At 48.9% G+C, this 18,906-nt stretch overlaps 3 protein-coding genes across 4 annotated transcripts in view; 2 read left to right on the top strand and 1 right to left on the bottom strand.

Annotated features, from left to right (window-relative positions):
* The first annotated feature begins 154 nt into the window (after positions 1-154).
* Positions 155-3,990, top strand: Mettl1 (methyltransferase like 1). The gene is given in 7 exon segments (XM_013022484.1): positions 155-414; positions 1,320-1,483; positions 2,727-2,911; positions 2,998-3,111; positions 3,257-3,358; positions 3,477-3,605; positions 3,607-3,990. Coding segments are annotated over 7 exon segments (810 nt in total). The 5' UTR covers positions 155-325; the 3' UTR covers positions 3,634-3,990.
* A 1,244-nt stretch (positions 3,991-5,234) lies between these two features.
* Positions 5,235-10,190, top strand: LOC105990140 (25-hydroxyvitamin D-1 alpha hydroxylase, mitochondrial). 2 transcript variants are annotated; one of them, XM_013022468.1, is made up of 9 exons: positions 5,235-5,581; positions 6,182-6,372; positions 6,996-7,198; positions 7,278-7,478; positions 7,570-7,742; positions 7,945-8,117; positions 8,295-8,373; positions 8,800-8,997; positions 9,310-10,190. In XM_013022468.1, the coding sequence occupies exons 1-9, from the start codon at positions 5,387-5,389 to the stop codon at positions 9,421-9,423; spliced, it is 1,527 nt and encodes a 508-aa protein (XP_012877922.1). In that variant the 5' UTR covers positions 5,235-5,386; the 3' UTR covers positions 9,424-10,190. The 2 variants fall into 2 exon arrangements, with proteins under 2 accessions (XP_012877922.1, XP_012877930.1); XM_013022476.1 differs by lacking the exon at positions 8,800-8,997.
* A 4,758-nt stretch (positions 10,191-14,948) lies between these two features.
* Positions 14,949-18,906, bottom strand: part of March9 (membrane-associated ring finger (C3HC4) 9) — a 4,638-nt gene continuing 680 nt past the window's right edge. The window contains exons 2-5 of the mRNA XM_013018422.1: positions 18,896-18,898; positions 17,716-17,871; positions 16,055-16,247; positions 14,949-15,801 (exon numbers count right to left, since the gene is read on the bottom strand). Coding sequence (XP_012873876.1) covers positions 15,467-15,801; positions 16,055-16,247; positions 17,716-17,871; positions 18,896-18,898 — 687 coding nt within the window. The 3' untranslated portion in view covers positions 14,949-15,466. The remainder of the gene's footprint in view (positions 15,802-16,054; positions 16,248-17,715; positions 17,872-18,895; positions 18,899-18,906) is intronic.

Below are 18,906 nucleotides of genomic sequence, written 5' to 3'. Positions count from 1 at the left end.
GGGCGAGGATAAGGACGCTGGATTGCACGCCAGGTCCCTCTCACCTGTGGGGTGCACAAATGTTTGCGTGCAACTACAGCATGGTGACCTAGATCAGAGCAGAAGAAAGCCAAGAGGCTGGGAGCCTGGGTCAGGCAATGCCAGGCGGGAGAGATGCGGGAGGTTCCCGCGCCCGCTCTCTCCCCATCGCGGGCCTCACCGCCCAGCGAAGCCTTGGGGCTTTAAGGGGCGTGGCTTTCTTCTAGCGTGTGTCTGCGTCATCATCGTGCGCCGCCGGCCCAATCTCCACGTGGGTTCGGTGAGAACTCGGAAGAATTCCAGCGTCATGGCGGGAGCGGAGGCCCTGCAGCCTCAGAAGCGCTACTACCGGCAACGCGCCCATTCCAATCCCATGGCGGACCATACCCTGCACTAGTGAGCGAGCGGGGCAGGGGGACGGGGAAGAAGGAGACGGGATCCTAGAAGGAGACGGGATCCTCCCAGCAACGTGGGAGAGGACCGTGCTGGGGCGGGAGGCGGGACTTGGGCGGGGAGGCTCGGCTGGGTGACGTCAGCTGGGGGGGTCGGGTCCGGGAGCTGGCCAGCTGGAAGGGGGGCGGGGCAGGGGCGTGGTGTTTAGCCGAATAGTCAGAGTTAGGGGTCCCGTGTCCGAGAATAGGGAATTTTTTCCCCCTGAAACTTGAGTGAAGAAACAGGTTGTCGTCTCCATCTTTCGATTTGGTTTGCTAAGCTTAACAAAAAGACAAACATAAACCAGGCGCCGGTGGCTCTCCACTGTAATCCTAGTTACTTAAGCGCTTCGAAGCCAGCCTGGGCAGGAAAGGCTGTGAGACTCTTTATCTCCAGTTAACCCTCCAAAACAGCTGGAACTGGAGCACTAGCCTTGAGCAAAAAAAATCTCAGGGAGAGTGCCCAGTCCCTAAGTTCAAGGCTTCCCATCCCTTACTTCATCCTCTACCTACAGAACACCCTTTAAAAATTAAAAAAAAAAAAAAGATTGTAGTGCCTTAGGCACACACAGACTTTGGAAGAAGGGAAACCTGTACTCCAGAAAGAACTACCTGGCCAGGGTCACATAAATGTATTAATGGAGACTGGCAAGTCATCAGTCATGAGCCATATGAGGTGCCTGTGAATCACACTGGAAGTTAGGGGGTTTTCCATAATGTCTCCTAGGGGTGGGCCCCAGGACCCACTGTTGCAGAATTTGTGAGAAACTCTGCCTCCATCTGCTTCCCACACTCATCCACCAAGCAGCAGCACTTCTGAAATTATATGACCAATGTGCCTTCTCACATTCTTTGTCTTCTTTCCAATAGCCCTGTGAAACCAGAGGAGATGGACTGGTCTGAGCTATACCCAGAGTTCTTTGCTCCACTCACTCAAAATCAGAGCCACGATGACCCAAAGGATAAGAAAGAAAAAAGAACGGAGGCCCAAGTGGAGTTTGCAGACATAGGCTGTGGCTATGGTGGCCTGTTAGGTAACACTGGCTCTTTTTCTAGAGTAGCAAGAAGCATAGGTTCTGCCACCTCAGCAGGTTTGGTGGGGGCCATCGTGACCTTCCCCTTCTTTCCAGACACTGGTGACATCAGTGTGGAGAGCCCTACAGCTACCCTCTACCATGGATCTATGACCTTTGCTCTAAAGAAGGGAGGAGGCTGCCTCGAATGCCTCTTAGAACCTGGGTAATCCTGTCTGGCTCTAGTCCCATCATGAGCCATTTTTCTTGTCCTGTGCTGGGTCAGTGAATCGGTCAGCACAAGCGTCAGAGATTAGTCCCTGTGGCCAGTGAACCTGAACTGTCTTGGGGATTCCACTATCTCCCCTCCCTCACCAGAACACATTCTTTCTGATCCACACTCCTGTTTGGGGTCTCTTTTGTACTGTGTATGTTGTCCCAAGTCTGAATGACAGGTCACTTCCCTCATTTTAGACTTTTCCGTACAGATAACAGCATGACAGGAAGAACATGTTGGTAAGGGGTAGGGTGGGGGAGACAACCAATCTTGGTTTAAATTCCAGCTCTTATTTTTATGATCTTGAGCATTCCTGACTACCAATTTCCTCTTCTTTACCACAGAGTGTTACAAGGATTAAATAAGACCATTATGAAATCACTATGAGAACGCTAAAGCAATCACAAATTGTACACATAGCCTTAGCTATTCCACTTTAGTTCTGGGGGCAGTTTTTTTTGTTGTTGTTTTGTCTGTCGTGGGGCTTGAACTCTGGACTTGGGCACTGTCCCTATGCTCTTTAGCTCAAGGTGAGTGCTCTATCGCTTGAGCCACAGCGCCACTTCTGTTTTTCTCATGGTTTATTGGAGATAAGAGTCTCACAAACTTTCCTGCCCGGACTGGCTTTGAACCGTGATCCTCAGATCTCAGCCTCCTGAGTAGCTAGGATTACAGGCATGAGCCACCAGCGCCTGGCTGGGGGCAGTTTTTGTATTTTGCCTCCTTTCCAGCAGAGAATTTTTTTTTTAAGTTTAAGACTTTATTTTGGTAGTACCAGGATTTTTTTTATTTTATTTTATTTATGAACATACTGTACAGAGGGGTTACAATTACATGGGCAGGATAATGCGTACATTTCCAGCAGAGAATTTTTTGTATAGATATCTGATTTTGGTAGTTGCAAATTGAGGCTTTCTTTCCTGTATTGACCCTTTGCACCTCATGCAAGTCTGAGATTAATGATCATATTTCTATTTCTGTGTCCAGTGGAACTGTCACCACTGTTCCCAGACACCCTGATTCTGGGTCTTGAAATTCGCGTGAAGGTCTCAGACTATGTACAGGACCGAATTCGTGCTCTACGTGCAGCTCCTGGAGGTGGTTTCCAGAACATTGCCTGTCTCCGTAGTAATGCCATGAAACACCTTCCTAATTTCTTCCGCAAGGGCCAGGTAGGGAGTGGCCCTGATTGGAAAGGCTGGTAGGTGGAAGATGGAGTTCAAACACTCACAACTCTTGGTGCATGTCTGTCTCACAGCTGACAAAGATGTTCTTCCTCTTCCCTGACCCACACTTCAAGCGGACAAAGCACAAGTGGCGAATCATCAGTCCCACACTGCTGGCAGAATATGCCTACGTGCTCAGAGTTGGGGTGAGCCGGGAAGGAGGATAGGCTTACCCCAGGGGCTCTTCTCAAGTAATAATCATGGGTACATTTTGGGTACTTGCACCCTCACTCCGTCACCTTGCTGCTCAGTTGTATATGCAGACCTTCTAGGATCATTTTGCTTATACAGGGGCTGGTATATACCATAACCGATGTGCTGGAGCTCCACCACTGGATGTGCACCCATTTTGAGGGGCACCCCCTGTTTGAGCGTGTGCCTCTGGAGGAATTGGTAAGTAGGAGGTATAAAGGAAATTGCAAAGATAACGGTCCTTTCCATAGTTGTCCTGTATTCTTTGAGCCTAATATGAAAGATGGGCAAAGACATATTGGACCCTTCCTTCTTCCAGAGTGAAGACCCCATTGTGGGACATCTAGGCACTTCAACTGAGGAAGGAAAGAAAGTTCTGCGCAATGGAGGAAAGAATTTCCCAGCCATCTTCCGAAGAATACAGGATCCTATTCTACAGGCAGTGACCCCCCAATCCCACCCTGCCTAATCACTGACTGTTTACCCTGCCTTAGTTGGCCCATTTTCCAGGGATTGGAAAAAAAGGTCAAGCCCCACCCCACTCTCCAGGCCTTCCCAAATGACACTATAGCTAGAAGGCTGTATCTCTCTAAAAAGTTAGGGTGCTACCTGGTTCACACCTGCCCTATCTCCTCTTATCTTCTTGTCTCCTCACTGCCAGCACAAAGCAAAAGAAGCTTAACAAGAAGGCCAAAGGGCTTTGGATCAGAGAGAATCTTTGGAAGAGTGTGAGGTCATGCTCTCCCTTAGAACTCCCTTCACGTGTGGGGTTTCTCCTCAGCTGGCTTGAGGAATGCAGTGCCCCACCATCTAAACTGTCTGCTTGGCTCAAATCATTGCCTACTTGTGTTTACTTTGCAGTCCTGGGGATAATGTGTATTCACACACGTGCTCATGCTGTTATTTCTCAGAAAAGACTGGGGTGTGTGTCACATGCCTCCTCCCATCCTCTCTTGCCTAAGACTTAACCAGGGCAATTTGTGCTCCCTTTATTGTTGCTGGCTCTGGAGAGTCCTTGGAAAACGAGAGGATAGAAGCCCTCTCCTTTTCCACATGACCTTTGATTCCAAACCTCACAGTTGACTGGTCTAGAATCTAATAAGAGTCTGACAAGAGTAGGGAAAGGGGCTGGGAAGGTGGCTCAGTGGTAGAGTGCTTGCCTTGCATGCATGAGGCACTGGGTTCAATTCCTCAGCACCACATAATCAGAAAAAGCTGGCAGTAGAGCTGTGGCTCAAATGGTAGAGGGCTAGCCTTGAGCTGAAGAGCTGAGGGACAGCATCCAGGCCTAGAGTTCAGGCCCCACAACCAACAATAACAAAAGAGTAGGGAGAGGAGTGAGTGGTATGAAGCAAAGAGCTAAACTGGAGAATTCTGAAGCTGAAAGTAAATAAAGGCAACTGCCCAAAAAGCCACCCAGAGGCAACTGAGTCAGCTAGAGATTGAGAACATGCACTTAGTCCTTGTTCCATCTGGTGATCTGGAAAGAATCTCCAAAGCTCCCTACTTTTTGTTATTTTGCTTCTGTTCCTCAAGACCCAAATCCTACTGCTGGAAGGAGGGGGCTTGTGGACCTAAATAATACCCTTTCCCAGGAAACAGAGACAAAAGTACCTGGAGTCAGTTTTAGCCCATTAACCTACATACCACCTGTCCTGTATGTGTTAGGTGAAGGAAGAATGTGGCTAATATAGGAAAACTCACATGCAAAGAAAGTATAATTCAGTGAGCCCAAAAACTCCATTATGGGACATCTAGGCACTTCAACAGAGGAAAGAATTTCCTCATTTCCCAGGAAGGTTAGTCATGCCTCTACCTATTTCCGTTGCTGGAGGAGTTGTAGGATGGAGAGTTCCTGAGGATGATCCAGAAGGGGCTTGATTCCCTTGGAAAGACTGACTCCTGTAGTCTATTCTACATAGCTTTTCCCAGGAAGAAACAGATCTTTAGGCTGCTGAACTAAGGTGCAAGCCAGAAGAAACTTAAGACCTCCCCTCCATGAGGGTCATTGTAACATGAGTCCCCAAAGAGTCATGGAGTCAGCCCTTGCCCCGCCTACCATTTGTGGGTGCTGATCACCAGCACGGACCACTTCGAAAAGGATTGGCTGAGGAGCTTGGGAAGGGGGCGTCATCACCTCTTGGACCAAGGATTAAATAAGGGTTCTAGCAAGTTGGCAAGATGCTCTGGGAAACTGCTCTCTCCGGGGCTCCCTGAACCCTACCTACCATGACACAAACACTCAAGCTCACCTCCAGAGTGTTTCATCGAATCCAGTGGCCTCCCATGTTGGGCACCTCTCTGGGTTCTCGAAGATCCGACTCAGCACCTGGGAGTTTGGGAGACATCCCAGGGCCCTCCACACCTAGCTTCCTGGCTGAACTTTTCTGCAAAGGGGGGCTGTCCAAGCTACATGAGCTACAGGTAGGAAGAGATGTTCCAGCTCCTGGGACTGAGAGCTGGAGAAACTGCCTTTGATGTCAGAAATGACGGACTAGTGCCAAATGAGTGAATGTAGGAAAAATCAGTGAGAATGGATGCCCATGGGTTGGGGGTAGGGGAGATGGCCCAACTGGCGCCTGGTCTCAGCAAATGGTTATACTCTGCCCTTCCACCCTCTCCTCTGGAGACCTTGATGGTCCAGGACAAGTGCACTGGAAGTAGCCCACGATTACCCATTGCACTTTTGGCTTAAAGCTATGTGCTGTTTTTCACTTATTAAGTCCTTAGTTGGACAGTCCAAGTGGGGAACCTTTAAGGACTCCTCTCTCAGCCCAGATGACTAAGGAGAAGTCCTGAATGTAGCTTTCTGCAAAGCTGCAGCCTTCTGCCTATCCCACACAGAACTTTCATGTGCTGGGAGAAAGAGGAATTGGCAGCCTCAGCCTCGGGACCATACATTTTAGAAAAGCACCTGGAAAGCAAGCCCCTCCCAAACCTAACCAATCCCCTCGGCATTTCCACTAACCATGCTGGGAGTCCCCATCCAGGGTAGCCAAGTGTCCGCTCTGTGGATTCTCCCAGGTGCAGGGTGCGGCGCGCTTTGGCCCATTGTGGCTGGCCAGCTTCGGGACGCTGCGCACCGTGTATGTGGCTGACCCTGTCCTCATCGAGCAGCTGCTGCGACAGGAGGGGCCCTGGCCAGAGCGCTGCGGCTTCTCATCCTGGACCGAGCACCGTCGCCGCCACCACCGGGCTTGTGGACTGCTCACCGCGTGAGTCCTCTCTGCCCCCAAAGTTCCTAGGCGGCTCCACGGCTCCCTTCTATTGGAAATGGAGACGCCATCTATCTCGTGGCTTTGCAGGGAAGTTGATAGCTTCTCTCGGCATCTCCGGGATGTCTACTCTTTTCCATCCTAACTCAGGTTGAGTCCCCCTGCTCACCTCATTCTTCGCTGAGACCAGAACACTGGGAACTCTAGGGGACCGGAGAATGGATGTGGCTAGGGTACTAGAATCCAGATCGATTGTACGCTTCTGTGACGGAGGTTACTGGGAACCTAGTCGCTCCCTTCCGCCCTTCTCCTCACCTCACCCCCACCCCCGCAGGAAATAAGTAGGGAAGAAGGAAGATGGGCACAGGCAGGGGCAGGTTTCTGTACCCTGAGAGGGCAGATCCAATACTTCTAGGCACCCCAGCTAAGAGTAAGTCCCGTCTAACACACACACACACACACACACACACGTGTGCCAGTGGCTCATGCCTGTAATCCAAAGGAGCAAAAGGAGCTCAGGAAAGCACCCAGGTCCTGATACACACACACACACACACACACACACACACACACACTCATACCCTCCCTCTCTCCCTGATGCGCCCTCTCTGCACCTCCCACAGGGAAGGCAAAGAATGGCAAAGGCTCCGCAGTCTCCTGGCCCCACTCCTCCTCCGTCCTCAAGCGGCTGCTGGTTACGCAGGGATCCTAGGTAACGTGGTCCGTGACCTTGTAGGACGATTAAGGCGACAGCGAGGACGTGGCACCGGTCCACCCGCCTTGGTGCGGGACGTGGCGGGAGAGTTTTACAAATTTGGACTAGAAGGTGAGTACCAAGACTGGGACTGGCCACGGACGCAGCAGCCCGCCTCTCCCCGTGTCTGACAGCGCCCTCTCCCGGCCAGGCATAGCCGCCGTGCTGCTGGGTTCGCGCCTAGGCTGTCTGGAGGATGAAGTACCCTCAGACACTGAGACCTTCATCCGCGCAGTGGGCTCCGTGTTCGTGTCCACGCTATTGACCATGGCCATGCCCAGCTGGCTGCATCACCTTGTGCCTGGACCCTGGGCCCGCCTCTGCAGAGACTGGGACCAGATGTTTGCCTTTGGTAAGGCACAGAAGTGGAGTGAGAAGGAAGGGGGCGGGTTGTAGGAAGCTGCTTGAGGGGTAGTAAGACTTCATTGTCTCTTCTGATGCAGCCCAGTGGCACGTGGAGAGGCGAGAGGCTGAGGTAGCCATGAAGAATCCGGGAAAGCCTGAGGAAGACACGCTGTCTGGGTCTCATCTGACACATTTCCTTTTCCGGGAGAAATTGCCAGCCCAGTCCATCGTGGGGAATGTGACAGAGCTGCTGCTGGCTGGAGTGGACACCGTAAGGTTCTCTTCTGTGCTGTAAACCTCACAGAGTGCAGCCTTCTCAGCCTCTGGGGCCATTTTCATGCTTCGGGGAACCCACTGTGGTCATGAACACCAGTTTGATCTAGCACCTGCTTGGCCCCAGACTGCCCCATGTTCTGCCTTCTCTACCAGGTCCCCATACCTGCCCCCTTAGCTGCTGTTACTCATCCTCACAGGTGTCCAACACGCTCTCCTGGGCTCTGTATGAGCTCTCCCGACACCCTGAAGTCCAGTCAGCGCTCTACTCTGAGATCACAGCTGCCCTGGGCCCTGGCTTCTGTGCTCATCCGCAAGCCACTGCTCTGTCCAAGCTACCTCTGTTGAAGGCTGTGGTCAAGGAAGTGCTAAGGTGAGGGGAAGAAAAGGAGGAGCTAGAGAAAAGGTTGGGAAGTAAAGAGATGGAAGTGAAGAGCAGGGAGAGAGAAAAATTGTACTTCTGGCCAAACAGGGATTTGGAAGGTGATAAGGAGGAGGCCATCTGCTCCAACCTCACCTTGCTGTCTCTATTTCTTGCTTTGCAACCTAGATTGTACCCTGTGGTACCTGGAAATTCCCGTGTCCCAGGCAAAGATATTCATTTGGGCGGTTATGTTATCCCCAAAAATGTGAGTAAAGCTTATGAGCCCCTATTGCTGAGCCATCTCCATCTTGGGCCCCAGCCCTGTTCTCAAACACTCCCCAAAGCCCTTCCAATCCTCCTTGACCCAAATGCTTGGATCTAAATGTAACTGGACAGCAGAGAAATGATTCTAAAAGCAACCCCAGAAAATTTGTTTGTAATCAAAACCAGAACCTGCCTTTGTCCTAATCCAAAGGTTCTCTTGTCAAATCCATCCAGCATTCTGGTACCCAAACCAATAAGCTTGTGTTTTTGTGTCTTGTTTTGTTCTCAAGACAGGGGCTTGCAATGTATCCCAGATTTGCCTTAAATTCACTGTCTTCCTGCCTCCATCTCCAAGTGTTGGGATTGTAGGCATGCACCACCTATGCCTGGCTATTAAACTGACAACTATGTATTCCTCCTTCACCAGACGCTGGTATCTTTATGTCATTATGCCACTTCAAGAGACCCTGCTCAGTTTCCAGAGCCAAATGCTTTCCGTCCAGCTCGCTGGATGGGAGAGGGCCCAACCCCCCACCCATTTGCATCTCTTCCCTTTGGCTTTGGCAAGCGAAGCTGCATGGGGAGGCGGCTGGCAGAGCTTGAGCTGCAAATGGCTTTGTCCCAGGTAAGTGATCTAGATCTTACAACTCAGACGAGAAGACTCAAGCCCTCTAAATCTGTATGTTCCTGTCCTCTAACAAGCATAGGAACATACCCAATCCTTGGAAGTATGATAATCCCATTCTAGACCTAGAGTGTAAAGCAAGAGAATTTGGATTTTTTCTCTTCTATAATCATTACCCTCACTAACCAAGACGTTTCCTATTGTACATGGGTACTACCCACAACATATGCTACTCTAACTGTAAAAAATGCTCTTTATCAGTCAATCTCACCATCATAGAGTCCCATAGTGATAACCTTCTTCCTTTTCCAGATCTTGACACATTTTGAGGTGCTGCCTGAGCCAGGTGCTCCCCCAGTCAGACCTATGACACGGACCGTCCTGGTACCTGAGAGAAGCATCAATCTACAGTTTTTGGACAGATAGCCCTGTGGAAGGAGGCTGTCATAATCATATCGCATATCAGGGCTTTGCAAGACCATTAGATATACCTTCCCCTGAGACCTGTCTGTCTAAGAAAACTGGATAGAAAGATTATAGCAAAGCAAAGGAAGCAGATCTGACCCATGTGGGAAGTATGCACTTGGTGTGACTTACAGATTGAGAGAGAACCATGCTCCCTCCACCTGCTCAGTACTTCTGTCATCCTTCAAGGATCTAACTCAGATTTGAATGCATCCTTCAAGGGCCAACTCAGATGCTAATAATGCTGGCTGGCCTGAGCAATGATTCTGTCATGGCTGCTGTGATGCTAGCTAAGCATTTATCATGGTGTGACCTAGGTAATTGTGCAGCTGGTCTGCTCCCAGTTGGTTCTGCCTTGTATGTAAGCTCTTTGAGAGGAAAGACATGACCTATTTTATCTCCCCCCCCCCCCGACAACATGTCACTATGAAGCCCTGCCTGGCCTTGAACTCTTGATCCTCCTGCCTCACCTCTTAAGTACTGATAGTTCTACAGGCATGTAACACTATACTTGGGCCTGTTGGAACTTTTCATTCCATTAGAACTTTATGTCTGAGATTATCATATACATTCTCAGACGACTGTGTGGCAGAAGGAATAGGCAGCTTATTGTGCTCATCCTCCCCTCTTCTTCATTTTGCTCCAAGGTGAATCTGCCTGTCTTAGGAGTGTGTGTGTGTGTGTGTGTGTGTTTGCACATGTGTTCATGAACTAGTACTGGGACTTGAACTCAGAACCTTGACCTCTTGTTTAGCTTTTTGGCTCACAGCTAGATCTACTACAGCCATTCTACCACTTCCAGCTTTCTGCTGGTTAATTTGAGATAAGAATCTTGCTCATTTATTTGCCTGGCCTGGCTTTGATCTATGCCTAGCCTCAAGACTTAGCCTCCTGAGTAGCTAAGATTATAGGCATGAACCACTGGTGCTAGCTTCTTTTCTCTGGCTTATTATTTTTTTTAAAAAACTTACTGGCTCTTTGACCATGACCATACTTTTTTTGTTTGTTTATTTGGGTTTTTTTTTGGGGGGTCAGGTCATGGGGCCTGAACTCTGGGCCTAGGCACTGACCTCAGCTCTTCAGCTCAAGGCTAGTGCTCTACCACTTGAGCCACAGCACCACTTCTGGCTTTTTTCTTTTTGCTTATGTGGTGTTGAAGAATCGAACCCAGGGCCTCATGCATGCAAGGCAAGTGCTCTACCATTGAGCCATCTTCCCAGCCCTTTGTTTTTTTTTTTTTTTTTTGAGACAAGAGTCTCCATATGTCGGTCTGGCTGGTCTTAAACTTGCTATGTAACCCAAGTTGGCCTCAGACTGGTGATCCTACTGCCTTAACCTTTTACGTGCACAAGTGTGTGCCACCAGTGCCCAACTTCCAGCCACTCTTATGTAGACTTGCCCACCATTTGCTTCCTATTTGGGGGGTTGTCCCTGCCCTGACTTCTGTCTTTTTTATATTAAAATTTTAGAATATTCATAAAATATGACATTAAAAAATAAATATTTCTTTCTTGACTTTTGTCTCATTTTTCTCCTGCTTTCATCAGGAGCCTTACCCCATCTCCCAGTCTCCCAGTTTGACTTCTCAGATCCTGGCTAACTCCCATAATAATGGGAGGTCTGGATGCCAGAGAGTGTGGTTTGTGACAAACCCAGACTTGTTTCTGTCTATAGCAGGAACAACCAAGTCTCTCCTGGTTTCCTGAGAGATTAAGAGGGTGGTGGTGAAAAGTGAACAGGTTCACTAAGTTGTAAAGTGAGTTGGGAATGCAGGGATTTGTCCAGCTGGGCAGTGGTGCCTGACTCTTTGGTAAGATACATGCTTTGGGAATTTGAACTTCCAGGTCTAGAGGCCACTGTGCCCTCTCCAGAAAATTTACAGGGATATGGGCAGGGAAGCGGAATAGGACAGGATGAAAACAGAGTATGAGGGTAGCCAGAAGCCCTAGAGCTTCAAGGCAGGAAATGGGGTAGACAGAAGGACCCTCTGTCTCCCTGAGTCAGCAATCTCTGCCCCTGACCTAAGAGTGGACACAGTACTCTCCTTATGATTTGTACAGATTAACTCATCTTCCATTCAAATAAATCTCTCAGCACTACACAGCTCCTTCTGCATTCCAGATTATCATCTCCATGTCAAGACTTGTTTCTTTCCCCTACCCCAATTCCAATTAGCTGGGTGTAGATATTTCATTTCACACTTCCTCCTCCATACCACCTTTGCCCTGTCCTAGACATGACTCCCTGACCACTGAAACTCTATTAACCATCAGGCTCTTTGTGGGAGAGTAAATCAAGTGGCAGAATGCCAGCCCTGGCAAAAATAAATAAATAAATAAAAACAAAAAAAACTGTTGGGCACTGGTGGCTAATGCCTATAATATTAGCTACTCAGGAGACTGAGATCTGAGGATCACTGTTCAAAGCCATCCTGGCCAGTAAAGTCCATGAGACTCATATCTCCAGTTAACCACCAGAAAACTAGAAGTGGTGCTATGGCTCAATGTGTTAGAGGACTAGCTTTGAGAAAAGAGCCCCAAGAACAGTACCCATGCCAGGAGTTCAAGCCCCATGACTAGAAAAACAAAAACAAGCTTGCAGAGCAATAGAGGCACACATCTATAATCCTAGCTATTTAGGAAGTTGAGATCTGAAGATTGTAGTTCAAAGCCAGCCCGGAAAGTCTATGAGACTCTTTTCTCCAATTAACCACCAAAAAGCTGGAAATACAGTTGTGGCTCAGGTAGTAGAGTGCTAGCCTTGAGCAAAAAAGCTAATGGACAGGGCTGGGAAGGTGGCTCAGTGGTAGAACGCTTGCCTTGCATGCCTGAGGCCCTGGGTTCAATTCCTCAGCACCATATAAGCAAAAAAAAGCTGGAAGTGGTGCTGTGGCTCAAGTAGTAGAACGCTAGCCTTGAGCTGAAGAGCTGAGGGACAGCACCCAGGCCCAGAATTCAGGCCCCATAACTGGACCCCCCCCAAAAAAGCTAATAGACAGCCCCAAAGCCCTAAGTTCAAGTACTGGTACTGTCACATATATTTAAAAAAAAAAAAAGATACACATAACCTCCTATCCAGCACCATGGACAGAAGGGCAAGGCATGTACAAAGCCAAGGGCTTTGTGTATTTACTGCCCTTAATCACAATCCCTTGTCTACTGTGCAGTCTTCACCTCTACTCCATACCATCATGCTCACCTTGAATCTACATGGGCTTTTAGCAGATTTGAACTTTAAGGGAAAATAAAACTCAGTTTTCTGCTAGACCCATTCCCTTGGTATCAATAAGATTCTATGTACCCACACTTCCCAAAAGGCAAACAGAAGTGCCCACATGAGGAGGGTAATGGTGCCATGGTCCCTTTCCCAGACAAGGATGTCTTTAAGTCAGAAAAAGGGAGTTGGCTAGCCCCAACTCCCTATCCCAAGCCCTCCTCTAGTGCCAAAGGAAAAGGTAAAGTACTGTCTCACTGGCTTGGCTTCAGAATAAGTATGTCTATGTTCTTGAATATGTCTAAACTACCATGAGTAACCATAGGTTACAGTCCAGACTTGGTATAGAAACTCCATGTGTGTTTTATCTGACTCCTACCTGCCAGTGTAGGTTATTCATAGTCACTTTGATTTGCTGTCTCCCATATGTCTTCCCAGGTGGGGAATATAGAGGACTATGTCTCTGTGGAAGGAGTTTTCCACTAGGAAAATACAGGGCTCTGCTTCAGTCCTTTCTCCACTCATACCCTCAGATCCAGAAGTGATACTGCCTCTACATTTTAAGGTAAATCAGAACTCAGTCAGCTTTGGTTTCTATACTCCCAAGTAAAACTGGATGCCAGCACCATGGACAGCAGCCAAGACCCTTGGGGAAAAGAAGAGGAACAAGGTTTCTGTGCAAGGATATGGGGGCCTTTAGGAAACAAGCATCTTCTCCAAATTATTCCAAAGGAGCAGGCGGAGCAGAACCTTTCCTAAGAGAAGGACCAGTAATTAAAAAAAAAAAGACATCTGGCTTCAACTTGAGCAATGTATGAAGGAATTATTATTTTTGTCTGAGAACAGGATTCAAACTTAGTATCTGTCCCTTGCTTTCACTCACAGGCTGGTGTTCTGCTACTTGAGCCAGGCCTCTGACCCCAAAGGAATTATTTTGATTGTTCACTTATAAAAAGACCCATTAAGCTGGGCAATGGTGGCTTGGCCTGTAATTCTAGCTACTCAAGAGGCTGAGATCTCATGATCACAGTTTAAAGTCAGCCCAGGCAGGAAAATCTATGACTCTTATTTCCAACTAACCACCAAAAAGTCCGAAGTAGAGCTTTGGCTCAAGTGATAGAGTGCTAGTTTTGAGTGAAAATGCTCAGGGACAGCACCCAGGCTCTAAGTTCAAGCCCTTGGCACCTGTGCATGTACACACGCGTGCACGCACACACACACACACACACACACCATTATCCGTATAATTCACAGTCCCCAAGCCTCAAGAGAAAGGGACTAGGATTCAAGCTGATGCCCTACCTTTTTTTTCCCCTCCAGTGCTGAGGTTTAAACTCAGTAATTCATGCTTGCTAAGCAAATGCTTTAACACTGATCTACACTCCCACCCCTTGGATCCACATTTCAACCAGTTTTATACACATTTTAAGCAGTTCGTCTTTTGTAAATAAACAACAGCCCTTTAAGCTGCTTCCCTGTAGAATACCTTTCACTTAAAACCTCTAGCTGAGCACACCAGGATCAGACCTGAGAGCCTGAACTGCCATAGAAATAGCTAAAAATTGGGTCAGAGTCACAACCTTAGAGGGGAGTTCCTCTCCATGTCACTCCACAAGTCCATATTTTCACAGCATTTTTTCTGGATGAGCACAGTACCTAGTAGGAGGACAAATAGAACCCAGACACTCTCCAAACAAAATAAACAGAAATAGCCTTTCCAAAGACCTCGATATTTAGAGGGTCAGAGGAGTTTTCATTCCTAACAAATACCACCATCCTCCACATTTACAATGTCTATTTCCCCTCATAATTCTGTATCTATTACGCTATTCAACACAAGATTCTCAGGTTCCAGGCAACTCCTGACGAAAACACATTTTGGAATTTGTTATATCAACTAGTGTTTGAACTAAATGGACCATCAACTAGTCTAGAAATCTTTTCATGCCATTATCAATTTTCCTTGCAATGGCATCTGACCTGTTCCTCATTATCCTCACTCCAACTCTATGAGGTAGACAGGAAAAACATAGGCTGAGAGATTCTTTTTTTCTATTTTTCTAAATCATACAGCTTACAGGTGGCAGGCCCAGGCCTCCAGATTCCTCTGAGCACTGCCACCTAGCAGCCAATGTGAATTATTCACTAGCAAGTGGGAGTCACGCCTTCCACTCAGAACCCACTGCTACATTTGGGATTTGCAACCTGCACAGAAACCTTCCCACACCTCCCAGCACTTCAGAAAAGCCCCAGATGAGAAAGGAGTCTCCACGTGCATATAAATGATTCTTTATGCCCTTCCCCCATGCAATGGGGGATGGAGCAGGGGGAAGTCCCCCGCCCTCATGCAGGGAACGGGAGGTCAATGTATACTAGTCTTATTGCCAGATGCCCTATGGCCATGGGGTGGGGAATGGGGGTCTACAGCCCCTTTCTTCTGGCATTGGTCCCCCTTTGCCAAGTCACTGTGGTAGAGCCAGGGGGCTGGAGGCCCTAGGAGCTGAGGTAAAGACGGTTCTCTCCAGGAAGAAAAGATGCTCTCTCCACTTGCACACTGGCTGTCTCAGGATGAGTGTGAGGAGCTGTCAATGAGGGCTGGAATGTCATCCAGGTGTCTACCCAGCAGGCAGTAGAGGCCAGACAATGTCTCCAGCTTGAGGCTGCCCACTGAGCTCCTCAATGGTGAGGGTACTAAGCCCCAAACACCTTGCCCGGGTGATACCTCCAGCAGCCATGAGAGCTCATCTCTGGCTGATGCATTGACTTAAGATCCCTGCTCCTGGAGTCCAGGTCAGACTGTGGTGACCCTCATGACAACCTCTCGGCCAGAGTGAGAGCTGGAACGGGCATCTGGTGGCCGCAGCTGTCCAAGGAGGTGCAGGATCGTGTAACCACAGCGCTGAGGCAAGAGCGTCCGCATGCGCTGGGCAGCAGGGGGACGGCTGGTAGCCCCAGCAGGGGGGCCCGTCCGTGAGGTCCTGGGGCCTGGCTTTCCTGCCGTCCCTCCCCCTGCATCTCCTCCTATGTCCTTTGTCTTGTCATAATTTAAGACCTTCCACTGCTGGTTTACTGCCTGCCAGCGCTTGAAGATGCGATAGACAGAAGAACCTTCATGGACGATGAGGCCTGAGGAAGAAGAATAAGATATCCATTGTTATCTGCTGTTAAAATCCAGGCTAGATGTGTAAGGGCATGCATTTCTGCAGGGTGAGAAGATACAACTGCAAAGCACCCAGGAGAAGCAGGGAAGGGAGATGCACCAGGATAGTCCCACAGGCCCCCTGGTGGCAGAACACCTAGCAATAAAACTGAAAGGATGGGCAGGGAAGTTAGTAAGTGGGAAATGCTACGGACATAAGGAGGAGAGAGATGCCTTTACCTATGCAGACAACATCCATGAAGCCATACATGCCATAGCAGATTTGAAAGAGCAGATCCTGCCGTTGCCACTTGGCTGAAGGGCTGAGTGAGGACCAGATGAGCCAGGAGATGCTGGCGACAAGGAAGAGCGAACCCAGAACTATGGCAGCAATCTGGACCTTCTCGATGACAGTTAGGGAGATGGCCTGCCACTGTATAGAGGAAAAAGCTCCAAAAAGTCATGGAAAGGAATGGAGAACTGGTACTATGCACCCTGAACAAAAGGAGGCTCCAACTTAGGTACTGGTGGCTTATGCCCGTAATCCTAGTTACTCAGGAGCCTGAGATCTGAAGATCAGGTTTTGAAGCCAGTCCAGGCAAGAAAAGTTTGTGAGATTCTTTATCTCCAACCACCAAAAAGCTACTTGTGGAGCTGTGAATCATGTGGTAGAGCACCAGCCTTGAGCAAAAAAGCTAAGGGACAGTGCCCAGGTTCTGAGTTCAAGCACTAGCATATGAACAACAAAAAGGCTCTAGAGATAGTGGGACACCGATGGCTCACGCCTGTAATCCTAGCTACTCAGGAGGCTGAGATCTGAGTATTATGGTTCAAAACCAGCCTGGGCAGGAAAGTCCATGAGACTCTTACTTCCAGAAAACTGGAAGTAGTGCTGTGGCTCAAGTGGTAGAGCTGTGGCCTTAAGCTGAAGAGCTCAGGGACAATGCCCAGGCCCAGAGTTCAAGCCCCACAACTAACCAAAAAAAAAAAAAAAAGACTCTAGGTTACAGTAAACCCTTTAGATAGTCAGGATTAACATCTGTCTTCTCTGTGCTTCGATTAATCTAAAACACGGTGCGTATCTGTCTTATTTGAGAAAGGCAGGATTGGATGGATGCTGTTCTGAAGCCAAAAATCCAAGCTTGCCTTCCAATTTTTATTTTTGTTGGTCATGGGGCCTGAACTCTGGGCCTAGGCCCTGTCCATAAGCTCTTCAGCTCAAGGCCAGTGCTCTACCACTTGAGCCAAGCACCACTTCTGGTTTTTTTCTACTTACGTGGTACTGAAGAATTGAACCTGAGGCCTCATGCATGTAAGGCAAGCACTGAGCTACCTTCCCAGCCCCTCTAATTCTTAACACTTGCTGAGTAACCTTGGCAAGGTTCGAAATCACTTCATGTATTAGTGTCCTCATGTGCAAAATGGGCATACTAATGGTATCCAATTAATAAAACTGTTATAAAAAGTAAAAGCTAATATACATTAAATCTTTTTTTTTTTTTTGCTGGTCGTGGGGCCTGAACTCTGAACCTGGGCACTGTCCCTCAGCTCTTCAGTTCAAGGCTAGCACTCTACCACTTAAGCCACAGTGCCACATCTGGCTTTTTCTGCTTTATGTGGTGCTGAGGAATTGAACCCAGGGCCTCATGCATGCAAGGCAAGCGCTCTACCACTCTACACCAAACCTTGGCATACAGAAAATACTATGTGAAAGCTATCATTATTATCATCTGTGTCATCTCAGTGCCCAGTACGGGGCCCAGAATTTTAATGGTACCCAATCAATGAAGGAGATAGTCTGGAGATTGCTATAATAGCTGGAGATGTGGCTTTGGGAAAACTGTAGGCTCCCTGAAGGATTATCTCCCTCACCCACTCTGAGTCCTCTCTTTGCATCCTACCTGCAGGGGGTTCTTGGTGCTGATCGCCAGGACTTGGTACTTGAAGTAGCAGAGTTCACAGCTCCAGGAACCCCTCTCACTGATCCAGCGGATGAGGCAGGGCTGGTGTGTGCATCGCACTGAGCCATCACAGCGGCAGGGGCTCAGGAGCTCCCCCTGGAGGAAAAGTGGGGAGCGATCCTGTTAGCCATCACCACCTGGACCTCACACTAGCTGGAGCATCAGGTCATACTCCCACTTAAAAAACAGAAACGAAAACAAACTAACAAAAACCACCTTCAGACCTTTTACCGAAAACAAAGCAAAAGACTTAAGTTGCAGTAGAAAAGAAGACAGAGTTCAAGGGAAACTTCCCGTTCCAGAGATGAAGTCTTAGACTGAGGTTGGAAAGACTGTTCTCCTAGAATTTGGAAAGGGTGGTCTTCCTCTCCAAACTTCCCAAAGGGAAGAGTTCTTCTTAGGATCTGGAGGGAGAGGAGGGTCAGAGCACCTGACGATACCTTTCCTACATCCATCCCATCATGGCAAAAAGTACAGTATTTCACAGATCTGATGAAGACTGGGATAGCTGTTCTCCGTTTAAAAAAAAATTAAAGGAGAGATATACTGGGGCTGTTCCCCTCTAGCAAGGAATCATTTCTCACTACACAGAGATATCATCTGGCACTATCCCGCGACATCCTTGCTTATAAAATTTAACAAAAGAAGGATCTTTGGAATGAAGTGGAAAGTTGCAGAATGGGTAGTGAAAAGTGTCCTCTCTCCCTCCCGCCCCCAGGGAGCCACCGGGAGGTAGCGTGATGGGTGGGCCCCTCACTCCCGGTGAGAACAGGCGGAGAGAATAGGTCCCCTCTGCCTAGGGTGAGGCGTGTAGGAGAACTGTGGTCCCTGAAAGCCGGTGAGAGGAAATCAGAGCCTTCCCGGGATAAAGCCCCACCCTTACCTGAGAACCCCTGAACGCCACCCCCCCCCGCGCTCCCCGCATCCCTAACACGTTTCAGGAGTCCCTAGCCAGCCGTCCAGCCTCACTCCAACCAACCCCTCTCCGGGTCCCGGGTCCCGGGTCCCGGGTCCGGCACAGCATCCTCAGACCCCGCCCCCTGCTCGCGGTCTCCGCGGGCGCCCCAGGTGCGCGCCCCCACCCCGCCCTGCCCCGCCCCGCCAGGTGCCCAGGCCTGACCTGCTCCGGGC

Source organism: Dipodomys ordii, unplaced genomic scaffold (assembly GCF_000151885.1).
Source record: "Dipodomys ordii isolate 6190 unplaced genomic scaffold, Dord_2.0 Scaffold3, whole genome shotgun sequence".
Taxonomy (NCBI): domain Eukaryota; kingdom Metazoa; phylum Chordata; class Mammalia; order Rodentia; family Heteromyidae; genus Dipodomys; species Dipodomys ordii.
The sequence above is the reverse complement of the archived record's forward strand: the minus strand, read 5'-3'. Positions and strand labels throughout refer to the sequence as shown.